General features: G+C 36.9%; 1 protein-coding gene across 2 annotated transcripts in view; it reads left to right on the top strand.

Annotated features, from left to right (window-relative positions):
• Scp2 (sterol carrier protein 2) overlaps positions 1-22,795 on the top strand; it is a 95,661-nt gene that overhangs the window by 9,815 nt on the left and 63,051 nt on the right. For both annotated transcript variants that reach the window (XM_020174631.2, XM_020174632.2), the window contains 3 exons: positions 6,070-6,201; positions 8,315-8,379; positions 16,919-17,045. In XM_020174631.2, coding sequence (XP_020030220.2) covers positions 6,070-6,201; positions 8,315-8,379; positions 16,919-17,045 — 324 coding nt within the window. The remainder of the gene's footprint in view (positions 1-6,069; positions 6,202-8,314; positions 8,380-16,918; positions 17,046-22,795) is intronic.

Genomic DNA, 22,795 nt, shown 5'->3' with positions numbered 1-22,795 from the left:
GTTTAGCTTACTATTGATTAGTACACTATCTCTCCTTGTTTATTTCTTTAGCTCTGTATTTTTTTGGTTGGGTTTTTTTTGTTTTGTTTTGTTTTGCTTTTCCCCTTTTTCTTTACCTTCTTTGCTTTTCCTCTCTTCTCACCCTTCCATTCTAGATATCACCATTGTTATTATTACAAGCTAGACAATACTGAATTACACACAGTATAGGAACAGTAACAATAGCAAGGGCAATGATGGGAAGACAGAAAAAAGAGGGAAATCATTTTCCCCCCAATAATAATTAGTACAGGAACCAGAGGGAAATGAAGAAATCAGATACCCAGATCCAGACTCCAACAAAACGAAGATAAACTATGCCAAAGAACCCAATGAAGCCCCCAAGAACACCTTGAAAGAAGAAATTGAGCAAGTAATCAATGAGAATTTTATAGAGATGATACTGGATATGGTCAACCAAAATGTACAGGAGACAGTCAAGAAATTCCAAGACAACAGAAATAGAGAATTTGAGAAAGCACAAGAACAAATAAAAGAAACCATAGAAGGACTATATAAACACCAAAGTGAAACAAAGAACATGATAAATAAAATAAAGAGATAAATGAACTCAGGATGAAAATAGACAATATTAAAGAGGAAGTGACTCAGGATATGGAAAATCTCAGAAAAAAGAATGAAACAGAAAAGCAAAACAAAATGGAAGGCCATCCAGCAGACTAGAACAGGCAGAAGACAGAATCTCAGAACTCGAAGATGAAATAATAATTAAAGGAAAAACCGAAGAACTATTAGTTCAACCACTCAAGACCTGTGAAAAGAAAATGCAAGAACTTACTGACACCATCAAAAGACCAAACCTGAGAATCATGGGCATTGAAGAAGGAGAAGAGGTGCAAGAAAAAGGAATGCGTAACATATTCAACAAAATAATTATGGAAAATTTCCCAAATCTAGAGAAAACTACACCCACACAGGTACAGGAAACCTTCAGAACTCCAAACAGACCTGACCAAAATAGAACTACCCCATGACATATTATCATTAAAACAACAAGTACAGAGACTAGAGAAAGAATATTGAAGGCTGTAAGAGAGAAAAAACAAATTACAAAGGTAAACCGATCAAAATCACAGCAGACTTCTCAACAGAAACATTAAAAGCAAGAAGAGCTTGGAGTGAGGTCTTCCGGGCACTGAATGAAAATAACTTCAACCCTAGGATACTCTACCCAGCAAAACTGTCATTCAAAATAGATGGAGCAATAAAAGTCTTCCATGATAAGTAGAAACTAAAACAATATATGACCACAAAGCCACCACTACAAAAGATTCTTCAAGGGATTCTGCACACACAAAGTGAAACCCAACATAACCATGAAAGGGCAGGAAGTACCAAACTACAGGAAAAGAAATAGCAAGAAAGTAGAGAATAACATCAATTTAGATACACAAAATCAAACCCTCAAACAACTAAAACAACTAAATGACAGGAATCACCACATACCTGTCAATACTAACACTTAATGTTAACGGACTTAATTCCCCCATCAAAAGGCACCATTTGACAAGCTGGGTTAAAAAGGAAAATCCAACAATTTGTTGCTTACAGGAGACCTTGTCATCAAATAGAAATAAGCGACTGGCTTAGGATGAAAGGCTGGAAGAAAATTTACCTAGCCAATGGCTCACGAAAACAGGCAGGAGTAGCAATACTTATCTCTGACAAAGTAGACTTCAAACCTACATTGATCAAACGAGATAAAGAAGGACATTCCTTACTAACAAAAGGGGAAATAGACCAAAAGGAAATAACAATTATCAACCTATATGCACTCAATGTCAATGCACCCAATTTCATCAAACATACCCTGAAGGACCTAAAAGCATATATTAACTCCAACACAGTGGTCGTGGGAGACTTTAACTCCCCATTATCATCAATAGATAGGTCATCCAAACAAAAAAATCAATAAAGAAATCCAAGATCTAAAACATACCATAGATCAAATGGACCTAGTTGATGTCTACAGAACATTTCATCCAACTTCTACACAATATACATTCTTCTCAGCAGCTCACAGAACCTTCTCCAAAATAGATCATATCCTAGGGCACAAAGCAGGCCTCAGCAAATATAAGAAAATAGAAATTGTACCATGCATTCTATCAGATCACAATGCAATAAAACTAGAACTCAACAACAAAAATGAAGACAAAAAACATGCAAACAGCTGGAAACTGAATAACTCATTACTTAGTGAACAATGGGTCCTTGATAAAATAAAAGAGGAAATTAAAAGGTTCCTGGAAGTCAATGAAAATGAAAACACAACCTACTGGAACCTATGGGACACAGCAAAGGCAATCCTGAGAGGAAAGTTTATAGCCATGAGTGCATATATTAAAAAGACTGAAAGATCTCAAATAAATGACCTAGTGATACATCTCAAACTCCTAGAAAAACAAGAACAAGCAAATCCCAAAACAAATAGAAGGAGAGAAATAATAAAGATAAGAGCTGAAATCAATGAAATAGAAACCAAAAAAACCATACAAAGAATTAATGAAACAAAAAGTTGGTTCTTTGAAAAAAAACAAGATCGATAGACCCCTGGCAAACCTGACTAAAATGAGGAGAGAAAAAACCCAAATCAGTAAAATCAGGAATGCAAAAGGGGAGATAACAACAAACACCATGGAAGTCTAGGAAATCATCAGAGACTACTTTGAGAACCTATATTCAAATCAATTTGAAAATCTTGAAGAAATGGACCTATTTCTAGATACTTATGATCATCCAAAACTGAATCAAGAGGACATTAATCACCTGAATAGATCTATAACACAAAATGAAATTGAAGCAGCAATCAAGAGTCTCCCCAAAAAGAAAAGTCCAGGACCTGATGGATTCTCTGCTGAATTCTATCAGACCTTTAAAGAAGAACTGATACCGACCCTCCTTAAACTATTCCATGAAATAGAAAGAGAAGGAAAACTGCCTAACACATGTTATGAAGCCAGTATTACACTTATCCCAAAACCAGGCAAAGACACCTTAAAAAGGAGAACTATAGGCCAATCTCCTTAATGAACATTGATGCAAAAATCCTCAATAAAATAATGGCAAACCAAATTCAACAACACATCAAAAAGATCATTCACCACAACCAAGTAGGCTTCATCCCAGGAAAGCAGGGGTGGTTCAACATATGAAAATCAATCAATGTAATAAACCACATTAACAGAAGCAAAGACAAAAACCACTTGATCATTTCAATAGATGCAGAAAAAGCCTTTGATAAGATCCAACACCATTTCATGATAAAAGCTCTAAGAAAACTAGGAATAGAAGGAAAGTACCTCAACATTATAAAAGCTATATATGACACACCTACAGCCAGCATTATACTTAATGGAGAAAAACTGAAACCATTCCCTCTAAAATCAGGAATGAAACAAGGATGCCCACTAGCTCCACTTCTGTTCAACATAGTACTGGAATTCCTAGCCAGAGCAATTAGGCAAGAAGAAGGAATAAAAGGAATACAAATAGGTAAAGAAACTCAAAATATCCCTATTTGCAGACGACATGATCCTATACCTTAAAGACCCAAAAAAACTACTCAAAAGTCCTAGACAACATCAACAGCTATAGCAAGGTAGCAGGATATGAAATCAACATAGAAAAATCATTAGCATTTCTATACACTAATAATGAACAAACTGAGAAAGAATATATGAAAACAATACCATTTACAATAGCCTCAAAAAAGAATCAAATACCTAGGTGTAAACTTAACAAAGGATGTGAATGACCTCTACAAGGAAAACTATAAACTTCTGAAGAAAGAGATTGAGGAAGACTATAGAAAGTGGAGAGATCGCCCATGCTCATGGATTGGTAGAATCAACATAGTAAAAGTGTCTATACTCCCAAAAGCAATCTACATGTTTAATGCAATTCCCATCAAAATCCCAATGACATTCATCAAAGAGACTGAAAAATCTGTTAAATTTATATGGAAACACAAGTGGCCATGAGAGGTGAAGGCAATACTCAGTAAAAAGAACAACACTGGCGTTATCACAATACCCAACTTCAAACCATATTACAAAGCAATAGCAATAAAAATAGAATGGTACTGGTACAAAAACAGACATAAAGACCAGTGGAACAGAATTGAGGACCCAGATATGAAGCCACACAACTATAACCAACTTATCTTTGACAAAGGTGCTAAAAATATACGATGGAGAAAAGACCGCCTCTTCAACAAAAACTGCCTGGAAAGCTGGTTAGCAGTCTGCAAGAAACTGAAACTAGATCCATATATATCACCCTATACCAATATTAACTCAAAATGGATCAAGGATCTTAATTTCAGACCCCAGACTCTAAAGTTGGTACAGGAAAGAGTAGGAAACACTTTGGAACTAATAGGTATAGGCAAAGACTTTCTCAATGGAACCCCAGCAGCTCAGCAACTAAGAGATAGCATAGATAAATAGGACTTAATAAAACTAAAAAGCTTCTGTTCAACAAAAGAAATGGTCTCTAAACTGAAGAGACCACCCACAGACTGGAGAAAATATTTGCCAGCTACATATCAGACAAAGGACTGATAACCAGAATATATAGGGAACTCAAAAAACTAAATTCTCCCAAAATTAATGAACCAATAAAGAAATGGGCAAGTGAACTAAACAGAACTTTCTCAAAAGAAGAAATTTAAATGGCCAAAAATCATATGAAAAAATGCTCACCATCTCTAGCAATAAAGGAAATGCAAATTAAAACCACACTAAAATTCCACCTTACCCCTGTTAGAATAGCCATCGTTAGCAACACCACTAACAATAGGGGTGGCGAGGATGTGGGGGCGGTAAGGGGGCGGGGAAGGAACCCTTTTATACTGCTGGTGGGAATGCAAACTAGTACAACCACTCTGGAAAAAAATTTGGAGGCTTCTTAAAAATCTAAACATTGATCTACCATATGATCCAGCAATACCAGTCTTGGGGATATACCCAAAAGAATGTGACACAGGTTACTCCAGAGGCACTTGCACACCCATGTTTATTGCAGCACTATTCATAATAGCCAAGTTGTGGAAATAGCCAAGATGCCCCACTATGGATGAATGGATTAAGAAAATGTGGTATTTATACACAATGGAATTTTATGCAGCCATGAAGAAGAATGAAATGTTATCATTCGCAAGTAATTGGATGGAACTGGAGAACATCATTCTGAGTGAGGTTAGCCTGGCTCAAAAAACCAAAAATCGTATGTTCTCCCTCATATGTGGACATTAGATCAAGGGCAAACACAACAAGGGGATTGAACTTTGATCTCATGATAAAGCAAGAGCACACAAGGGGGTGTATGAGGATAGGTAAGACTCCCAAAAAACTAGATAGCATTTGTTGCCCTCAACACAGAGAAACTAATGCAGATATTTTAAAGCGAGAGAGGCCAATAGGAGAAGGGAACCAGGAACTAGAGAAAAGGTTAGTTCGAGAACAATTAATTTAGAAGGTAACACACATGCACAGGAAAGCAATGCAAGTCAACTCCCTGTATAGCTATCCTTATCTCAGCTAGCAAAAACCCTTGTTCCTTCCTATTATTGCTTATACTCTCTCTTCAACAAAATTAGAGATAAAGGCAAAATAGTTTCTGCCTGGAAGCGTGGGGGTGGGGGAAAGAGGGAGGGGGTGAGGGTAAGGGAGGGTGCAGGAGGGAGACATGACTCAAACATTGTATGCATATATGAATAAAAGAGAAAAAAAATTTTGTTTTGTTTTTGAGATAGGGTCTTTGCTATGTATCCCAGGTTGAGCTCAAGCTCATAATTATCCTGTCTCAACTTCCTGAGTGCTGGGATTGCAGGTATGCATCACCATTCCTGGCTAGTAACAAAATTTTTCATGAATCCATTCATTAGGTCAGAGCCCCTCAGGATCTAATAATTGTCTCTGGAAATACCCTCAAAGTAGTACTGTATTGCATTATAACCCTGTAATTCCTGTGTTGTAGGTATTCAATTTTTTTTTTTATATATAGGTGACTCTACCTGTGGACAGAGGGCTATCTATCACAGTTTGGGACTGACCGGAATTCCTATAATCAATGTTAACAACAACTGTGCTACTGGTTCTACTGCTTTGTTTATGGCCCAACAACTGATTCAGGGTGGTGAGGAATGCTTATTTGTCTAGTGTACTTAAGTAAATGTGGGCTATTGCCTCCTTTTAGCCATTTCTCTATGTTACCATCAGAGGGATTGCTTTATCATGTATTCCTTTAAAAAAAATCTTTACTTATTTATTTTTGCTAGTGCTGGGGGTCAAACCCAGGGCCTCATGCATGCTGGGCAAGCACTGTATCACTGAACTACATCTATAGCCTTCATTGAAAGTTTTATTGATATATAGTTTATGTATCATAAAATTCACCCTTTTGAGGTGAATTTATTTTTTTATAATTTAGCATTTATTATAGTCACAGAATTGTGCTATATCTGATGTTAGAACATTTTTAGTCACCCAAAAAGAAATCCTATACTCATTAGTAGTCACTCCACATTTCCTTCCTTGGCACCTTGAAACCACTACTTTTTTTCCTCAGTGGATTTAGCTATTTTTAACATTTATATGAATGGAATCATATAATGATTTGATTCCATTTGGGGTTTGAACTCAGGGCTTTACTCTTGCAAAGCAGGCACTCTACTACTTGAGCCACATCTCCAGTCCATGTTGCTCTGGTTATTTGGAGATGGGATCTCTCAAACTATTTGCCCAGGCTGACCTTGAATTGTGATCCTTCCTATCTCAACCTCCCAAGTAGCTGGGATCATAGACATGAGCCACTGGTGCCTGGCTAGTGTAATGTTGTAATGGTTAATTTTTTTTTTTTTTTTTTTTTTTTGCAGTAGTGGGGTTTGAACTCTGGGTCTCATGGTTGTTAGTCTTGCTAGGCAGACGCTCTACCACTTGAACCACTCCACCAGCCATATTTTTGTGTTGGGTTTTTTCGAGATAGGGTCTCAGTGAACTTTCTGGCAGGAGCTGGCTTCAAACCGTGATCCTCCTAATCTTTGCTTACTGAATAGCGATGATTACAGGAGTGAGCCACTGGCACCCAGTGGTTCATTCTTTTTGTAGCATGTATCAGTATTTTATTTCTTTTTATGATCAAGTAAGCCATTGGTAAGGCTATACTGTATTTTCTCTATTTATCAGCTGATGGGCATTGTTTTTTCTATTTTTTTGCTTGCTATGAAGTGTTCCATAAACATTTGTGTACAGATTTTTTGGTGGCCATATGTTCTGATGGATATATATCATGTTCTGTATTTCCAAATATTCTAGGGTCTTTTATTCTATTCTGCTTTACTGATTTGAATAATTATTGTCTACTACCTAGTGTTTTAATTCTTGGAATTTTGTAATCTTACTGTTTAATAATGATAGCACCTGGCTTACTCTGGTTATTTGTGAGACAGGGTCTCACTTTTTGCCCTGGCTGGCCTGGACCTTGACCTTCTGTTTTATACTTCCTGCCTTAACTGGGAGGTACCACCATGCCCAGGCTGGCCTCCAACCATGATCTTCCTGATCTCAGCCTTCTGAGTAGCTAAGATTACAGACTTGAGCCACTGTGCCTGGCTCTTTCATTTTTTAAAGAAAAATTTTGGCAATTTTGTTATTTTTTGCTCTTCAGATGAACTTTACCATCGTTAGATGTCCCTCACCCCCAAACAATTTTGTTGAGATTTTCAACATGAAAGTTTTCAATAGCTGGGTGCCAGTGGTTCATGCCTGTAATCCTCGCTTCTTAAGAGTCAGAGATCAGGAGAATTGTGATTCCAAGCCAGCTCGGGCAAATAGTTCAAGAGACCCTGTCTCAAAATAACCTATCACAAAACAGGATTAGTGGAGTATCTAAGGTATACGCCCTGAGTTCAAACCCCGGTACTGCAAAAAAATTTTTTTTTTCAATATAAAAATGTTTTGAAATTCAGAATTGGCTTTTTTGTTTTTCACTGAATCATATTTCCACATTCATCAAAATTTTATTAGCATATAGAACTCGAGAGAGGAATTAAGCACCTTCTTGATTTTTCTTCTTATCTAGCATATAAGAATTTTCTCTGTAGTTTTTCACTTAGCAAAAATTTTGTAGGATCGTAGTATGTTTTTGCATTTTATGTAAATTGATATACTTATTTAAATTGAAGTATTTAATGGCATTTGTTGGGTGTCTGGAGATTTAAAATTTAAAAATAATTATATTTTCCTTTAAGGTGTGGCCGATTGTACCTTGGCTCTTGGGTTTGAGAAGATGGAAAAGGGATCCATTGGGTCAAAAGTGAGTAATTATGGTTATTTTAGAATTATCATAATACTATGAGAAGACTTTGCCATTAGACTATCATAGTCTGTTAATAAGCAACATAAAACATTTATCATAGTTATTTAGTAAGTTGATACAACTCAAAAATTGAAAGATGACACCATGTATGTACACAGATTCTGGTTTGAACTCAGGGCCTCACGATTGCTAGACAAGTGCTCTACCACTTAAGTCACTCTGCCCGCCCTATTTTGTGTGGGGTATTTTTGAGATAGGAGCTCACAAACTATTTGCCCAGGTTGACTTTGAACTGCAGTCCTCCTGATCTCTGCCTCCTGAGTAGCAGGGATTACAGATGTGAGCCACCAGAGCCTTGTATTTCTGATCCTAAATTTAAAACTTAAGGTGATTGAATAGCCCATCTGAATGTGTTTTGTTTTGGTTTTTTGAGTCAGAGCAATGTAAGCCCAGCTGGCTTCAATTTCACTAGGTAGCTAAAGCTGATTTGAGTGCTGGAATTACAGACCTTCGACACCAGTCTGGCTCCAGGTGAATGTGATAAAAATAGTTTGCGGTTTCTGTTATGGTCCCTAGATGGGTCTCTATGGCAGAGACCTCATCTCTCTTCTTTGCTGTTCAGTTCTGTTTTCTATTTTCCCTGTGGATTTCCCTTCAGATTACAACTCCCTGCCCCTCCTTTTTTTTGTGCTACTGGAGTTTGAACTCAGGGCCTCATGCTTGCTAGTCAGGCGCTCTACCACTTGAGCGACTCCACCAGCACAACTTTTCCCTTTTATAAGTGAGCTGCAAACAAAACAGAGTGCTGTCCCACTGGGAATATTTTTCACAACAGGCATATATGGCTAGGAGCCACTAGCACAATTGGCTATCAAGTGCTTAAAATGTGGTTGGTACAACTGAGGACATGAATTTTTTAGTTAATTTTAATAATTTAAACTTAAATTAATGCTGTTTTGTTATTAGAAAACTTTTAAGTGTATTTGAATAACTTGGGTCTGTGAGTCCACATTTATAATTGTAGATTTATGAAATCTTAATATAGATCAGTGAAAATTTACATCCAAGGTGAGATGTGTTATAAGTATAAAATGCACAAAGGATTTTTTTGGTGTTACTGGAGTTTGAACTCAGGGCCTCATACTTGCTCGGCAGGTACTCTATCACTTGACCACTCTACCAGCCCTGTTTTTTGTTGGGTATTTTTGAGATAGGGTCTCTTGAACTATTTGTTCAGGCTGGCTTTGAACTGTGATCCTCCTGATCTGTGCCTCCCTAGTAGCTAGGATTATAGGTGTGAGCCACTAGCACTCGACTGCACATAGGATTTTGAAGACTTAGAAAGAATGTAAAATGTCTCAATTTTTTACATTTATTACTTGTCAAAATTATAATATTTTGGATATATTAAATTAAATATATTGAAATTAATTCTACCTATTTGTTTTACTTTAACATGGCTGCCTGAACATTTATAATTAACGTATATGGCTTCCCCATGATATTTTTTGGTAGAATCCTGAGTGTAGCTAAGAAAGGGACTTCAGAAGCGCTATCTTTATGAGGTGACATGGATCTATGTTCCTGATATGGACACTTCCTTCTAGTTTATTTATTTTGCTTAATTTTGTAATTTCTTCGGAGATGGAATGTTGCCGCTCAGATGTCCTCCTGCCACTTGTTTGGTTCATCTGAACTTGGGAACTTGGTTGTCAAGTCAGCAGTAAACAAGAAGGGAGTGGTTAAGTCAGCTCGCGGCTAGATTTTAGATGTCAGAGTTGTCATTGTGAGCCTTTTCATATTACAAACACTTTAGTGGAAAATTATGTTGCCCAGGCTGTTCTCGTACTCCTGAGCTCAGGACATCCTCCTGCCTCAGCCTCCTGAGTGCCGGGATGACAGCTGTTTACCACTGTGCTGGGCTGTTCTATCAGTTTTTGTTTCATGTATTTTGAAGCTCTGATATTAGGTAAGTAAACACAATTTTATGTCTTGTGTATAAACTGACCCATTCATCATTATAAGATGCCCTCTTATCCCTGATAACTCTTTGATGTTATATTTACTTTAACATAGTCACTCACTCCAGCTTTCTTTTGAATAGACTTAGAATACTGTATTTTTTCCATGCTTTCCCTTGTTTTGTCTTTATGTTTGAGTTGAGTTTTTGTAGGTAACAAGCATATAGTTGGTTATTGGTTTGTAACCAATATGATAATCTTTGTCATTTAATTGTGTATGTGGGTTTGTTTGTTTTTTTTTTTTTTACAACCTTTCAATTTCAACCAACCCTATTTGATAGGGTTCGTTTTAAGTGAGTGGTTTGCTGGAACTCATGCCTACTGGCTTGTACCAATTTGCAAGATATGATTATTAGGCACATCTGCCATCTTTGCTTTCAGTCACACTCATTATTAGTAGATTCAAATTGGTCATAGTAGGAGTATTTTCAATATAGAAATCAGCAAATGCTACCAATTAAGGCTCTCCCTCTTCCCCACCCCTGGCCCGTGAGCCTGTTATTAAACATTTTCTAGAGCATAGCTGATTCTAATCCACTGTCCTGCTATTTTTCTTTTTTTTTTCCTGCTGTTTATTCAGTTTCTTCTTTGTTCCTTTTTCATTCTTTTCTGTTAAGAATTTTCTATAATTCATTTTATAAGCTTATTAACTATATTGCTGGTGTTTGTTTTGCTTTTAGTGGGTGCTTTATGGTTTACAGTACATGGCTTTAACTTTAAGTAATATGTCTATTTACTATAGTTTAATAAGAACCTTAGAAAGTGATTTTTGTTTACCTTCTCCTAGAAGTATATTGTACCTGTATGTTTGCGTTTTGTTTTTTTTTTTTTTTGCATCAGGGTGTTGCTATGTAGTTTAGTCTGGCCTGCAGCTTACTATGTAGCTCAGGCTGGCCTCCAACTTGAGATCCTCCTGCCTTTACTTCTCAAGTATTGGGATTATAGATGTATACCACCATGCCCTGTGTATGTATGATGTTAACTCCACAATAATTATTGCTTTTTCTTAGTCAGTTGTTCTTTGTGTGTGTGTGTGTATGTGTGTGTGTGTGTGTTGCTGGGTTTGAACTCCCGGCTTTGTGTTTGCTAGGCAGGTGCTATACTGCTTGAGCCATGCCATCAACCCTTAAGTAGTCAATTATTTTTTAAAGATAGTCTAAAATAAGAGCATCCTTATATTTCTCCATATATTCATCATTTTCATTCTTTCATGTTGTCTTAAACGTCCCTCTATGGTCTCTCACATGCTAGGTTAGGCAAGTATGCTACCACTGAGCTACATCCCCAGGCCAAGAATTTCCTTTAACATCCCTTATATTACTTGTCTGTATGTGATAAGTTCTCTAAACTTTTGTTGCCTTGATTAAGTATTTATTTACTTTATTTTTAAAAACAGATATATTTTTGGGTTCAGAATTCTAGTTTTCTTAACCTTAAAAAAATTTTTTTAGTACTTTAGAGATGTTGTCTTACTGTCTTTTGGCTTTCATTTACTGTATGAAGTCTGCTGTCATTCTTATTTTTGTCCCTCTGTATTTAATTTTTTTGTTGTTGCTTTTAAGATTTTTTCTTCATCGGAGCTTTAAGTAATTTTATTATGATGTACCCTGGTGTAGTTTTGCTCATGTTTCTTATGCATGGGGTTTGTTGAAGTTCGTGGATATGTGGGTTTTACTTTTTATCAGATTTGGAAACTATCTATTGTATCATAAAATATTTCCCTCCTGCTGTCCCTTCATTGTCTCTTCTGGAATTGTAATCACATAGTTAACTAAACTTCTTGATTATTCTCCCACAGTTCACTGATGCTTTATATTTTCCTTGTCCTTTTTTTTTTTAAATACTTGTTTTATTTTGGATTTATAGCTGTGCTCCCAAGTTTCCTAACCTATGTTGTAGTGTTTAATTTGCTGTTCATTGCACTCAGTGTATTTCTCATTTTAGACTTTGTATTTTTTTAATCTCTAAAAATTCAAATGAGTCCTACACACACACACACACACACACACGCATATCAATATCTTCTATGTTTTTCTTTGTCATGCTCATACTTTCTTGTTGCAATAGACCCTTGGTATCTGTGGTCAGGTGATACCAAGGAGGCCACTGTTGAGGAAAAACTGCATGTGCTCAGGATGCATAGACTTCAGAGCTGTATTGTGGATGCTTGATTCATTTTTCCTATAAAGCTGCCTAACTTCTGCTAAAGACATGCTGCTTTTCAACAAATCTCAAATTTTCACCTTATCATTTAAATTAAGCACATTCACTTTTACCTTGGTGTTTGGGCACCATTTATTTTTTTGGGAGGCATATTTTCACAGACTTAAGGTCAGGGAAACACTCAACCGATCACATAACAATTTAAATACAAATGATGATAACATGGTACTGACAAAGAGTTTCTCCACATCAACTGAGCTATATAATGCACATGCAAGAATTTAAAATTTTTGGTCTTGAAATTTCTTTTAATTTTTAAAATTTATTATTATTTTTTTGACCATACTTTAACTTAGGGAGACTGCTGGACTCTGTTATTTCTTCATATTCTTTCTAGGTAGGGATCTGGGGACAGTTATAATTCTTACCTTATTTCTTTCTCTCAGAGGTTCCTGGTCTTCATTTTATGTTGTCCAGTGACTAACAACAGTTATTTTGTTTATTTTCTGCAGGTTTTGTTTAAGATAGAAGGGCAAATATGGTTCCTATTAGTCTTACATGGTCAAAAACAAAAGTCACATATTTTGGCAGTACTGGGGTTTGAACTCAGGGCCTCACGCTTGCTATGCAGGCACTCTACCACTCGAACCACTTTACCAGTCCTTTTTTATGTTAGGTATTTTTGAGATAGGGTCTTGAACTATTTGCCTGGTTGACTTTGAATGGTGATCCTCCTGATCGTTGCCTCTTGAGTAGCTAGGATTACAGGCGTGAGCCACTGGCGCCTGGCCAAAAGTCACATCTTAATTGTTTTAATTAGAATTCTTTTTAAATATCTCCCCACCTTTTAAAAATGTTTTCTGTATGTTTTTGATAAGCTTTTTTTGTGTGTGTGTGGTGCTGGGGATTGAACCCAGAGTCTTGTGCATGCTAGGCAAACATTCTACCACTGAGCTACACTCTCAGCCCTTTTTTGAGAAGAAAAATGCCTCCTACTGCCAGAGTTTCCACAATACTTATTTATTAACTCAGAGTTCACAATACTTATTTATTAATTCTGTTGTCTTTACTTTTTTTTTTTTACCCCATACTAGGGATTGAACCTAGCATTTGTGCTTGCTAGACAGGTGCTCTAGCTCTTGAGCTCCACCTCCAGCTATAGCTTTACCTTTTGATTAGAAGGCTGTTAATTATATATAACTAAAATTATTTACTTATTTATTTTCTTCCTTTAAGACTATTTTTTCTTAATCAAGAAGAATAGCTGAACAATGTCACTTTTAAAACCCCTCTGTGGACCAAAAAATTAACTTTTTTGTTCAACAATTATTTATGAAATGTTTTTGGAGCATTTATGGTATGTTTTTGTGTCAGGCTGTATGCTAGCATGTAGTATGATACATGGACAAAAAAAAATTTTCTTTCCCTTCATAGAATAATTGTGGTGGGGAACTGTGATCTTCTGTTCTTGAGTAGATCTGGTTCTAGAACCATGCACAAAGACGTGTTTATACTTTCTTCTTCTTCTTCTTTTTTTTTTTTGTGGTACTGAGGTTTGAACTCAGTCTCTTATGCTTTCTCAGCAAGTACTTTTTAATACTTGAGCCACGCCTTTAGCCCTTTTTTACTTTAGTTATTTTTTTAAATAGAGTCTCCTGCCTTTTGCCCAGGCCAGCCTCAGATGTGATCCTCCTATCTATGCCTCCTGAGTAACTGGATTATAGGCATGTATTACCACACCAGGCTTGTTTGTTGAGGTGGGGTCTCATAACTTTTTCCTGGGTTGGCTTCAAATTATCCCCTTGATCTCTTAACTCCCAAGTTGCTAGGGTTATAGGAATGAGCCACTGTGCCCAGCCCAGAAGTAGTTATACTTTCTGAGTATCACTCTATTCTCATCCTGATTAGTTCCTTTTCTGAAATTCCCGATTTTGCTCCTGCCTTAGTGTCTTGTTGTTCTTGCTGTTCCATCTGCCTAGAATATTCCTCTCCCAAGATTATTCAGTTGACTTACGCCTCAGGCCTTCACAGTCATCCCTGCCTAAATATCACTATGAGTGAGACATCTGGCTGGCAGTGTGGCTCAAGTGGGAAGATCGCCTGCCTTGCAAGCATGAGGCCCTGAGTTCAAATCCCAGAACCTCAAAAAAAATGAGACTTCTCCTGTTATTTATGAAGCAGCACTTCCTACTTCAGTCTCTATCCTTCTACTCAGATTTATTCTTTGTTTATAGCATTATTATTTACATTTTAATTTATTCTTGTCTCCATCATCTTCAGTCTCCATTTTGCAGAAATATAAATGCCAGATGAGCAGAACCTTTATTTTTTTATTTTTTTTTTACTATTTTTTTTTCCTTTTTCTTTTATTATTCATATGTGCATACAAGGCTTGGTTCATTTCTCCCCCCTGCCCCCACCCCCTTCTTTACCACCCACTCCGCCCCTTCCCTCTCCCCGCCCCTAATACCCAGCAGAAACTATTTTGCCCTTATTTCTAATTTTGTTGTAGAGAGAGTATAAGCAATAATAGGAAGGAACAAGGGTTTTTGCTGGTTGAGATAAGGATAGCTATACAGGGCATTGACTCACATTGATTTCCTGTGCATGGGTGTTACCTTCTAGGTTAATTCTTCTTGAACTAACCTTTTCTCTAGTACCTGTTCCCCTTTTCCTATTGGCCTCAGTTGCTTTTAAGGTATCTGCTTTAGTTTCTCTGCATTGAGGGCAACAAATGCTAGCTAATTTTTTAGGTGTCTTACCTATCCTCACCCCTCCCTTGTGTGCTCTCACTTTTATCATGTGCTCATAGTCCAATCCCATTGTTGTGTTTGCCCTTGATCTAATGTCCACATATGAGGGAGAACATACGATTTTTGGTCTTTTGGGCCAGGCTAACCTCACTCAGAATGATGTTCTCCAATTCCATCCATTTACCAGCAAATGATAACATTTCATTCTTCTTCATGGCTGCATAGAATTCCATTGTGTATAGATACCACATTTTCTTAATCCATTCGTCAGTGGTGGGGCATCTTGGCTGTTTCCATAACTTGGCTATTGTGAATAGTGCCGCAATAAACATGGGTGTGCAGGTGCCTCTGGAGTAACCTGGGTCACAGTCTTTTGGGTATATCCCCAAGAGTGGTATTACTGGATCAAATGGTAGATCGATGTCTGGCTTTTTAAGTAGCCTCCAAATTTTTTTCCAGAGTGGTTGTACTAGTTTACATTCCCACCAACAGTGTAAGAGGGTTCCTTTTTCCCCGCATCCTCGCCAACACCTGTTGTTGGTGGCGTTGCTGATGATGGCTATTCTAACAGGGGTGAGGTGGAATCTTAGCGTGGTTTTAATTTGCATTTCCTTTATTGCTAGAGATGGTGAGCATTTTTTCATGTGTTTTCTGGCCATTTGAATTTCTTCTTTTGAGAAAGTTCTGTTTAGTTCACTTGCCCATTTCTTTATTGGTTCATTAGTTTTGGGAGAATTTAGTTTTTTAAGTTCCCTATATATTCTGGTTATCAGTCCTTTGTCTGATGTATAGTTGGCAAATATTTTCTCCCACTCTTTGGGTGTTCTCTTCAGTTTAGAGACCATTTCTTTTGATGAACAGAAGCTTTTTAGCTTTATGAGGTCCCATTTATCTATGCTATCTCTTAGTTGCTGTGCTGCTGGGGTTTCATTGAGAAAGTTCTGACCTATACCTACCAACTCCAGAGTATTTCCTACTCTTTCCTGTATCAACTTAAGAGTTTGTGGTCTGATATTAAGATCCTTGATCCATTTTGAGTTAATCTTGGTATAGGGTGATATACATGGATCTAGTTTCAGTTTTTTGCAGACGAGCAGAACCTTTAGCTGATTTGTTCACTCCTGTATCCCCTGCATGTATTGGATGCTTAATAAACATTTCTGTTTTTCGAAGCACCTGATTTTGAACTCAGGGCCTCACATTTGCTAAGCAAGTACTCTTTACCACTTGAGCCACTCCACCAGCCCTTTGTGATGCGTTTTTTTCTGAGATAGGGTCTTGATAATTATTTGCCTGGGGCTGACTTTGAACTGAGATCTTCCTGATCTTTGCCTCCTGAGTAGCTAGGATTACAGATGTGAGCCACTGGCATGCAGCTTAATTAACATTTCTTGAAAGAATTAATACCTCTTTAATCACTTGATTATTTTGCTTCTTATGTTTTCCTGCAAAGTCTTCCAGATGATTTTATTCAGACTGATCATTTTTTGTTTACTGTGTTCTTAGAATAAGTGAATGTCTTAGTAATACTGTAGTAGTTTAAAGAGACACTTACTATGCCAGCTACTCCTTATATTTTGTTTTTCTCCTCTGTCTTAGTTTTCAGATAGAACCAATCCACTTGATAAACATGTTGATGTCCTGATCAAGAAGTATGGATTGTCTGCTCACCCACTCACTCCTCAGATGTTTGGGAGTGCTGGAAAAGAACATATGGAAAAATACGGTATGTTAAAAAGTGTTAAGGCATAGTGTTGCATGCATGGGATAAGAAACAATAGGTATTTATTAAGGATCAGTGGAGGATACCACAATGTATAATATATAAAATGTTTTTCAAATTAAGTTGAAGGAATAGTCCCTGTACAGAAAACATATATAGTACACAATATATGACTCTGAAGTATCTGGAATACTCCATAGCAGGAAATTGGAGCAGGAAAAATAACACAAATTTTGTCTCCTTTAATCATAATCTATAAATTGAGGATTATTGGTTAGAATATGCCAATGAGATTTAAAGCTTGCTCTTATAGTAGATTTGTATAGGTAAATTTTATTTTTAGTATTTGAATCCATCAGGATTCCTCTCATCACCTGTCATTGTGATTTATTTATTTATTTATTTATTTATTTTTGCAGTACTGGGGCTTGAACTCAAAGCCTATACCTTGAGCCACTCCACCAGCCCAATTTTTTGTGAAGGGTTTTTGAGATAGGGTCTCCCAGGCTGGCTTCAAACTGCAGTCCTACTGATCTCTGCCTCCTGAGTAGCTAAGATTACTGGCTGCATTGTGTTTTATGAGGTTAAAGTTTCTTAGCTGATTTTATTTTGTAGGTAAAGATTCTATTTCTTTGACTGATGGTTAGTAATTGGGACAGTGCAGCTAGAGTGATTTTTCCTATTGTATGATAGAACCAGTATTGTCTTGTACACTGTGAGAAAAAAAATAATGTTTGAGAGTTCAGCATTCCACAGGTGAGAGGTTTAGCTCAATTAACAGAGCACTTGTCTAACATGGTTGAGGCAAGTGCTCTACCACTGAGCTACATCCCCAATAAAGAATGCTTCCTTATTAAAACATTCTCTTTTGACCTCTATGATACCTTACTCCTGGTTTTTTTTTTCTTTTTTTTTATCTTTTTGGTTATTTTATATTTCCTTTTCAGTTAACTAACTTTTAAAATATTATTGAGTTCTTACTATATCTAGGCTCTGTTCTAGGCACTGGAATATAGCAGTATATTAATTAGTTATTGTGGTGTAATAAAATACCCCTAAATTCAGTAGTTTTAATCAGTAATTATTTATTTTTACAAAACTGTAAGTCTGCAGGTTGACCAGGAGTCCTCTAAGGGAGGGTTCAGGTTTTCTTGACTGGATTTGCTCAGGTGACTATAAATTAGGTGGCTTATATAGAAATTTATTTCTCATGGTTCTAAAGACCGAGAAGTCCAATGTCAAGGCATTGGCAGGTTTACCGCCTGATGAGGACCCACTTCCTGGTTCATGGCAGGCACCTTCTCTTTATGTCCTCATATGAGGAAGGGGAAAGAGAGCTCCTGGGTTCTATTTTATAATGACTTGTCCTAATGATCTTGTAACTCTAAGGCCCTATCTCCTAACACTATCACCTTGAGGATTAGGTTTTACCATCTGAATTTTGGGGGGAGACATAAACATTGAGTTCATTGTACCTCCCAAATTTACCATCTCCCAATCACATTGAGGCCAGGGCTTCAACATCAGAATTTAGGGGAGAGGACTATAATTCAGTCCATAATATTCAGGAACTAAAACATGCACTAGTTATCTGTTATGGTATATCATTGAGAGTCTAGTTGTTCATTTATGTGATTATTTAATTAATTTATGGTGTTAGGGTTTGACCCCAGGGCCACATACATGCTGAGTATACACTCTACCACTCTTTTTTTTTTTTTTGGAAGTACTGGGGTTTGAACTCAGGGCTTTGTGCTTATGAGGCAGATACTGTACCACTTGAGCCATGCCTCCAGCCCTTTTTGCTGTGGTTATTTTTGATATAGAGTCTCACTTTTTGCCTAGGCTGGCCTTCCCACTGTCACTAGGATGACTGTGCACCACTACACCCAGCTTTTTTCTGTTGAAATGGGGTCTCGCAAATTCAGGCTGGTCTGGAACCAGGATCCTTCCAATCCCAGCCTCTGTGTAGCTTGGGATGACAGGTGCACATCACTGGGCACAATTATTGGTTGAAATGTGTTCTTGCAAACTCTCTGCCTGGGCTGGCTTTGAACCACGATCCTCTTCATCTCAGCCCCCCAGCAGCTATGATTGCAGGTGTGAGCCACTGCTGCTGAGCTTGCTCTTTTTATTTTATTATTTTTTGTTGTTGTCATGGTGCTGAAGCTTGAACCCAGGGCCTTGGACAAATTTAAATGAAAGTACTGAGTGAGAGAAGGTAAGTTAGCTTGCAGACAAGGAGACTTAGACAATATGAATGAAAACAAGAAATAAGTTTTCAAAATAGAAAGAGCAGACTGGGGATAGAACTCAGGGGCAGAGTGTGTGCCTGGCTTGTGCAGGGCCTTGGGTTCAGTCCCCAGCACTCCAAAACAAACCAAACCAACTGAATAAAAAACCATATCTCATATCTCCAGTACTTTACCAAAGATATCTCCATTTGGATGTCTAGTTGACGTCCCATGCTTAATAGATCTAAAACTCCTAATTCTACCTTGAACTGCCTCCATCCTCACCCCTGAAGTTTTCCTTACTCAATAAATGATAATTCCATTTTTCAATGACATTTGGTCAAAAACCTGGAATATTTTCTCTCTCTCTCTCTCTCTTTTTTTTTTTTTTTGCAGTAGTGGGCTTTGAACACAGAGCCTTCATCTTGAACCACTCCACCAGCCCTTTTTTGTGATGGCTTTTTTGAGATAGGGTCTCTTGAACTATTTGCCTAGACTGGCTTCGAACCGTGATCCTCCTGATCTCTGCCTCCTGAGTAGCTAGAATTACAGGTGTGAGCCACCAGTGCCTGCCACCATAAATTTTTTATTAGGATATATTCATTGTACAGGGGGGATTCATTGTGACAATTCCACATAGTCTTATGTTGTGCATTGGTTAGATCACCCCCACTGTCTATCCCCTTTGCCCCCTCTCCACCCCATTTAAAACTGTTGCAAGAGGTTTCTTTGTTCTATTTCATGTAAGTATATGAAGTCCATTCATCATATTCCCGCACCTTAATCTTCTTCATTCACCCTCCCCCTGGAATATTCTTCATTCTAGTCTGTATTCATTATATTAGCACAGCAAACCCTTTCACTCTATTGTGAGAATATTATTTCTCGTCACTTTTAATGTAATGCCAGCCACTGTAATTTCTCACCTGAAATGTAGAGACTCCTGACTGGTTTCTCTTGTTTCTGCAATTCTCTACAGCAGTGCTGTGTTTTAAAAATCTAAGGCAGATGATTTCATGCTTCTGTCCAAAATTCTCCCTTGTGTTCCCACCACACAGACACCGTCTTATGGTTGACAAGTTTTTCTACAATATGTCTTCCCACTCTCATTAGCCTCTGACTTCATCTTTTACCATTTTTCTTTCACCACTCTGTCCTTCTTTCTGTTCTTCAAACACATTAAGTACATTTCTACTTCAAGCAGGCCTTATGCCATTCCTAGAATGGCTAGCTCCCTGTCAGGTAGGTCTTTGCTTAAATATCACGTTCTGATTTCTTTCATCATCTTCCTTCTCAGAACTCCATATCCTCTATCTCCTGCTATATTGTATATATTTTTATATAGCACTTTTAATAATCTGACATATATATTTATTTTATTGTTCATTGACTGTCACCTTCCCCCAGAATATAGGTTCCACAAAGGCATGGGTTTTTGCTTATCACTTGCTCATTGACTGTTAACCTAGAATAGTGCCTGGTCCAAGGCTAGTGTTGTTTAATTGATTAATCTTCAAAAGAAAGGCTCTTTTTCAGTATTTAAATTTCTGCTATTTTCTTTGCATTTCTTCACAGCACTTAGTACTCTTTGTACTCATGTCTTTATCATCACATGGTTTTGCTTATTTAGTGCTTTATTCCTTTTTGGTCTGTAAGCACCATGAAAGCAACGACCATGTCCATTGTGTCTACCTTTGATCTGTCAGCCTAGTATAGTGCTCGGCATGTAATTTAGCCAGAAGGAAGCATTTTCCTTCTCACCCAGAGTTCCCAGCATTTTAAAGTACTCAGTGGATAGTGGTTGAATGCTTGAATGAATTTCCACGTACATGTCAATTCAGTCAGCTCTTGAGTTGTCAGAAGTGTTATGACATTTTGTAGATGAAGAGTCTGATATTCAGAGAAGTTTTTGATTTACTCAGGATCATATGGTCAATAAGTAGCAAAGCCTGTATTCACTTTTAAATCTATTAAATCTGTGAAAAACTCATTCTGGACTGGTGGCATGGCTCACATGGTAGAATTGCCTCCTAGAAAGTGAGAGGCCCGATGTTCAACCCCTAGTACTGCCAAGCCCTCCAAAACTCCCCCCCAAAAAACAAAACAAAACAAAACCCAAAACAAAACAAAACAAAACAAAATCTCATGTTCTTTCCATTGTGTGACCCATTCTTCAGTAATTATATTTTTTATGTTACATGCCTCATGTATATCAGATATTTACATATCAAACAACTACTTTAAGAGGTAGCTCTATGCTTATTTTTCATATGAGGAAACTGAAGATTGGAGAATTTGAGTAACTTCTTGTAGGTCAAAGAAGAGGATTCAAACTCAGATCTTCCGTACTGTGACATCTCCATTCTTTTTACTGTTTCTCATATGCTATATTTAACTTTAAATAATACAAGCTTTGTGTGTTAACTTTTTGGTTGCTTATCATTCCTATATATAGTTGGGGTCATTAAGCAATTGCTTGACATTTATTACGGATGTAGAAACATGTTTTGCTTTGACTTTTCTTTTGTACTTAGCTGGAATAAAACGGTTGCTCTTTTGACCCATTTTGTAAAGTTAAAAGGAAAATGGAATTTTCAACAGCATTATTGTTTACATAAATATTTTAAATTGCCTCCATTTCTAGATAATAGATATGGCCAGATTATAATTTTAAAGCTAAATTTGTTCATGGTTATCATTTGATAAGTTATCAGTTTCAAAAGATGGTAGGCTTTATTTTTAGACTTAATAAGAAATGTTGTAATGTGCTTTTCACAACATTTTGTTTTGGAATGGTTTCAGACTTAACGAGAATGTTGTAAAATAGCACAAATAATTCCTAACACTTTTCCCCAGATTCCCTAAACATTAACATTTTGCTGTGCTTATTTCATTCTTTTATCACTAATTTTTAAAAATTAGAGGAAATTGCAGTTTTTTCATGGCTGCATTACAGTTACCAAAATTAAATCCAAATATCCAAAATTTGAGATGTGGAATTAGATTCTGTTGCTCTTATTTTATTTATTGATTTCAAATCAACGTTTGTAATTTTTTGTTTTGTCTTTCTCAAGTTTGGGTGCTAATTTTTTTGTTTTGCTTTTGAACTTGGGACTGAGCTATTTAGGTATCTCTAACCACATTAAAATCATGCAAATTGGACTGGAGGTTTGGCTTAAGCTGTAGAGCGCCTGCATTGTAAGAGCAAACCCCTAAGTTCAATCAAACCCCAGTCCCACTAAAAAAAAAAATCATATGCAAGTTTATTTATTTTTTTTGTGTGGTACTAAGAATCAAACTCAGGGCCTTGTACATGCTAGGCAAGCGCCCTACCAGTGATCTACACCTGAAACCCCTAGTTATTAATTTTATAATTGCTTTGTAAAATGAAATATGAAGATTTTTTTTGGGAGGGGGTGGGAGGAAGAGAGAGAAATGACCCAAACATTGTATGCACATATGAATAAAAAAAAAATAAAAAAAAAGATTTTTTTTGTTTTACTTTTAATGCTCTGGAGC

This window comes from Castor canadensis, chromosome 7, assembly GCF_047511655.1.
Source record: "Castor canadensis chromosome 7, mCasCan1.hap1v2, whole genome shotgun sequence".
NCBI classification, from domain to species: Eukaryota; Metazoa; Chordata; class Mammalia; order Rodentia; family Castoridae; genus Castor; species Castor canadensis.
The sequence above is the reverse complement of the archived record's forward strand: the minus strand, read 5'-3'. Positions and strand labels throughout refer to the sequence as shown.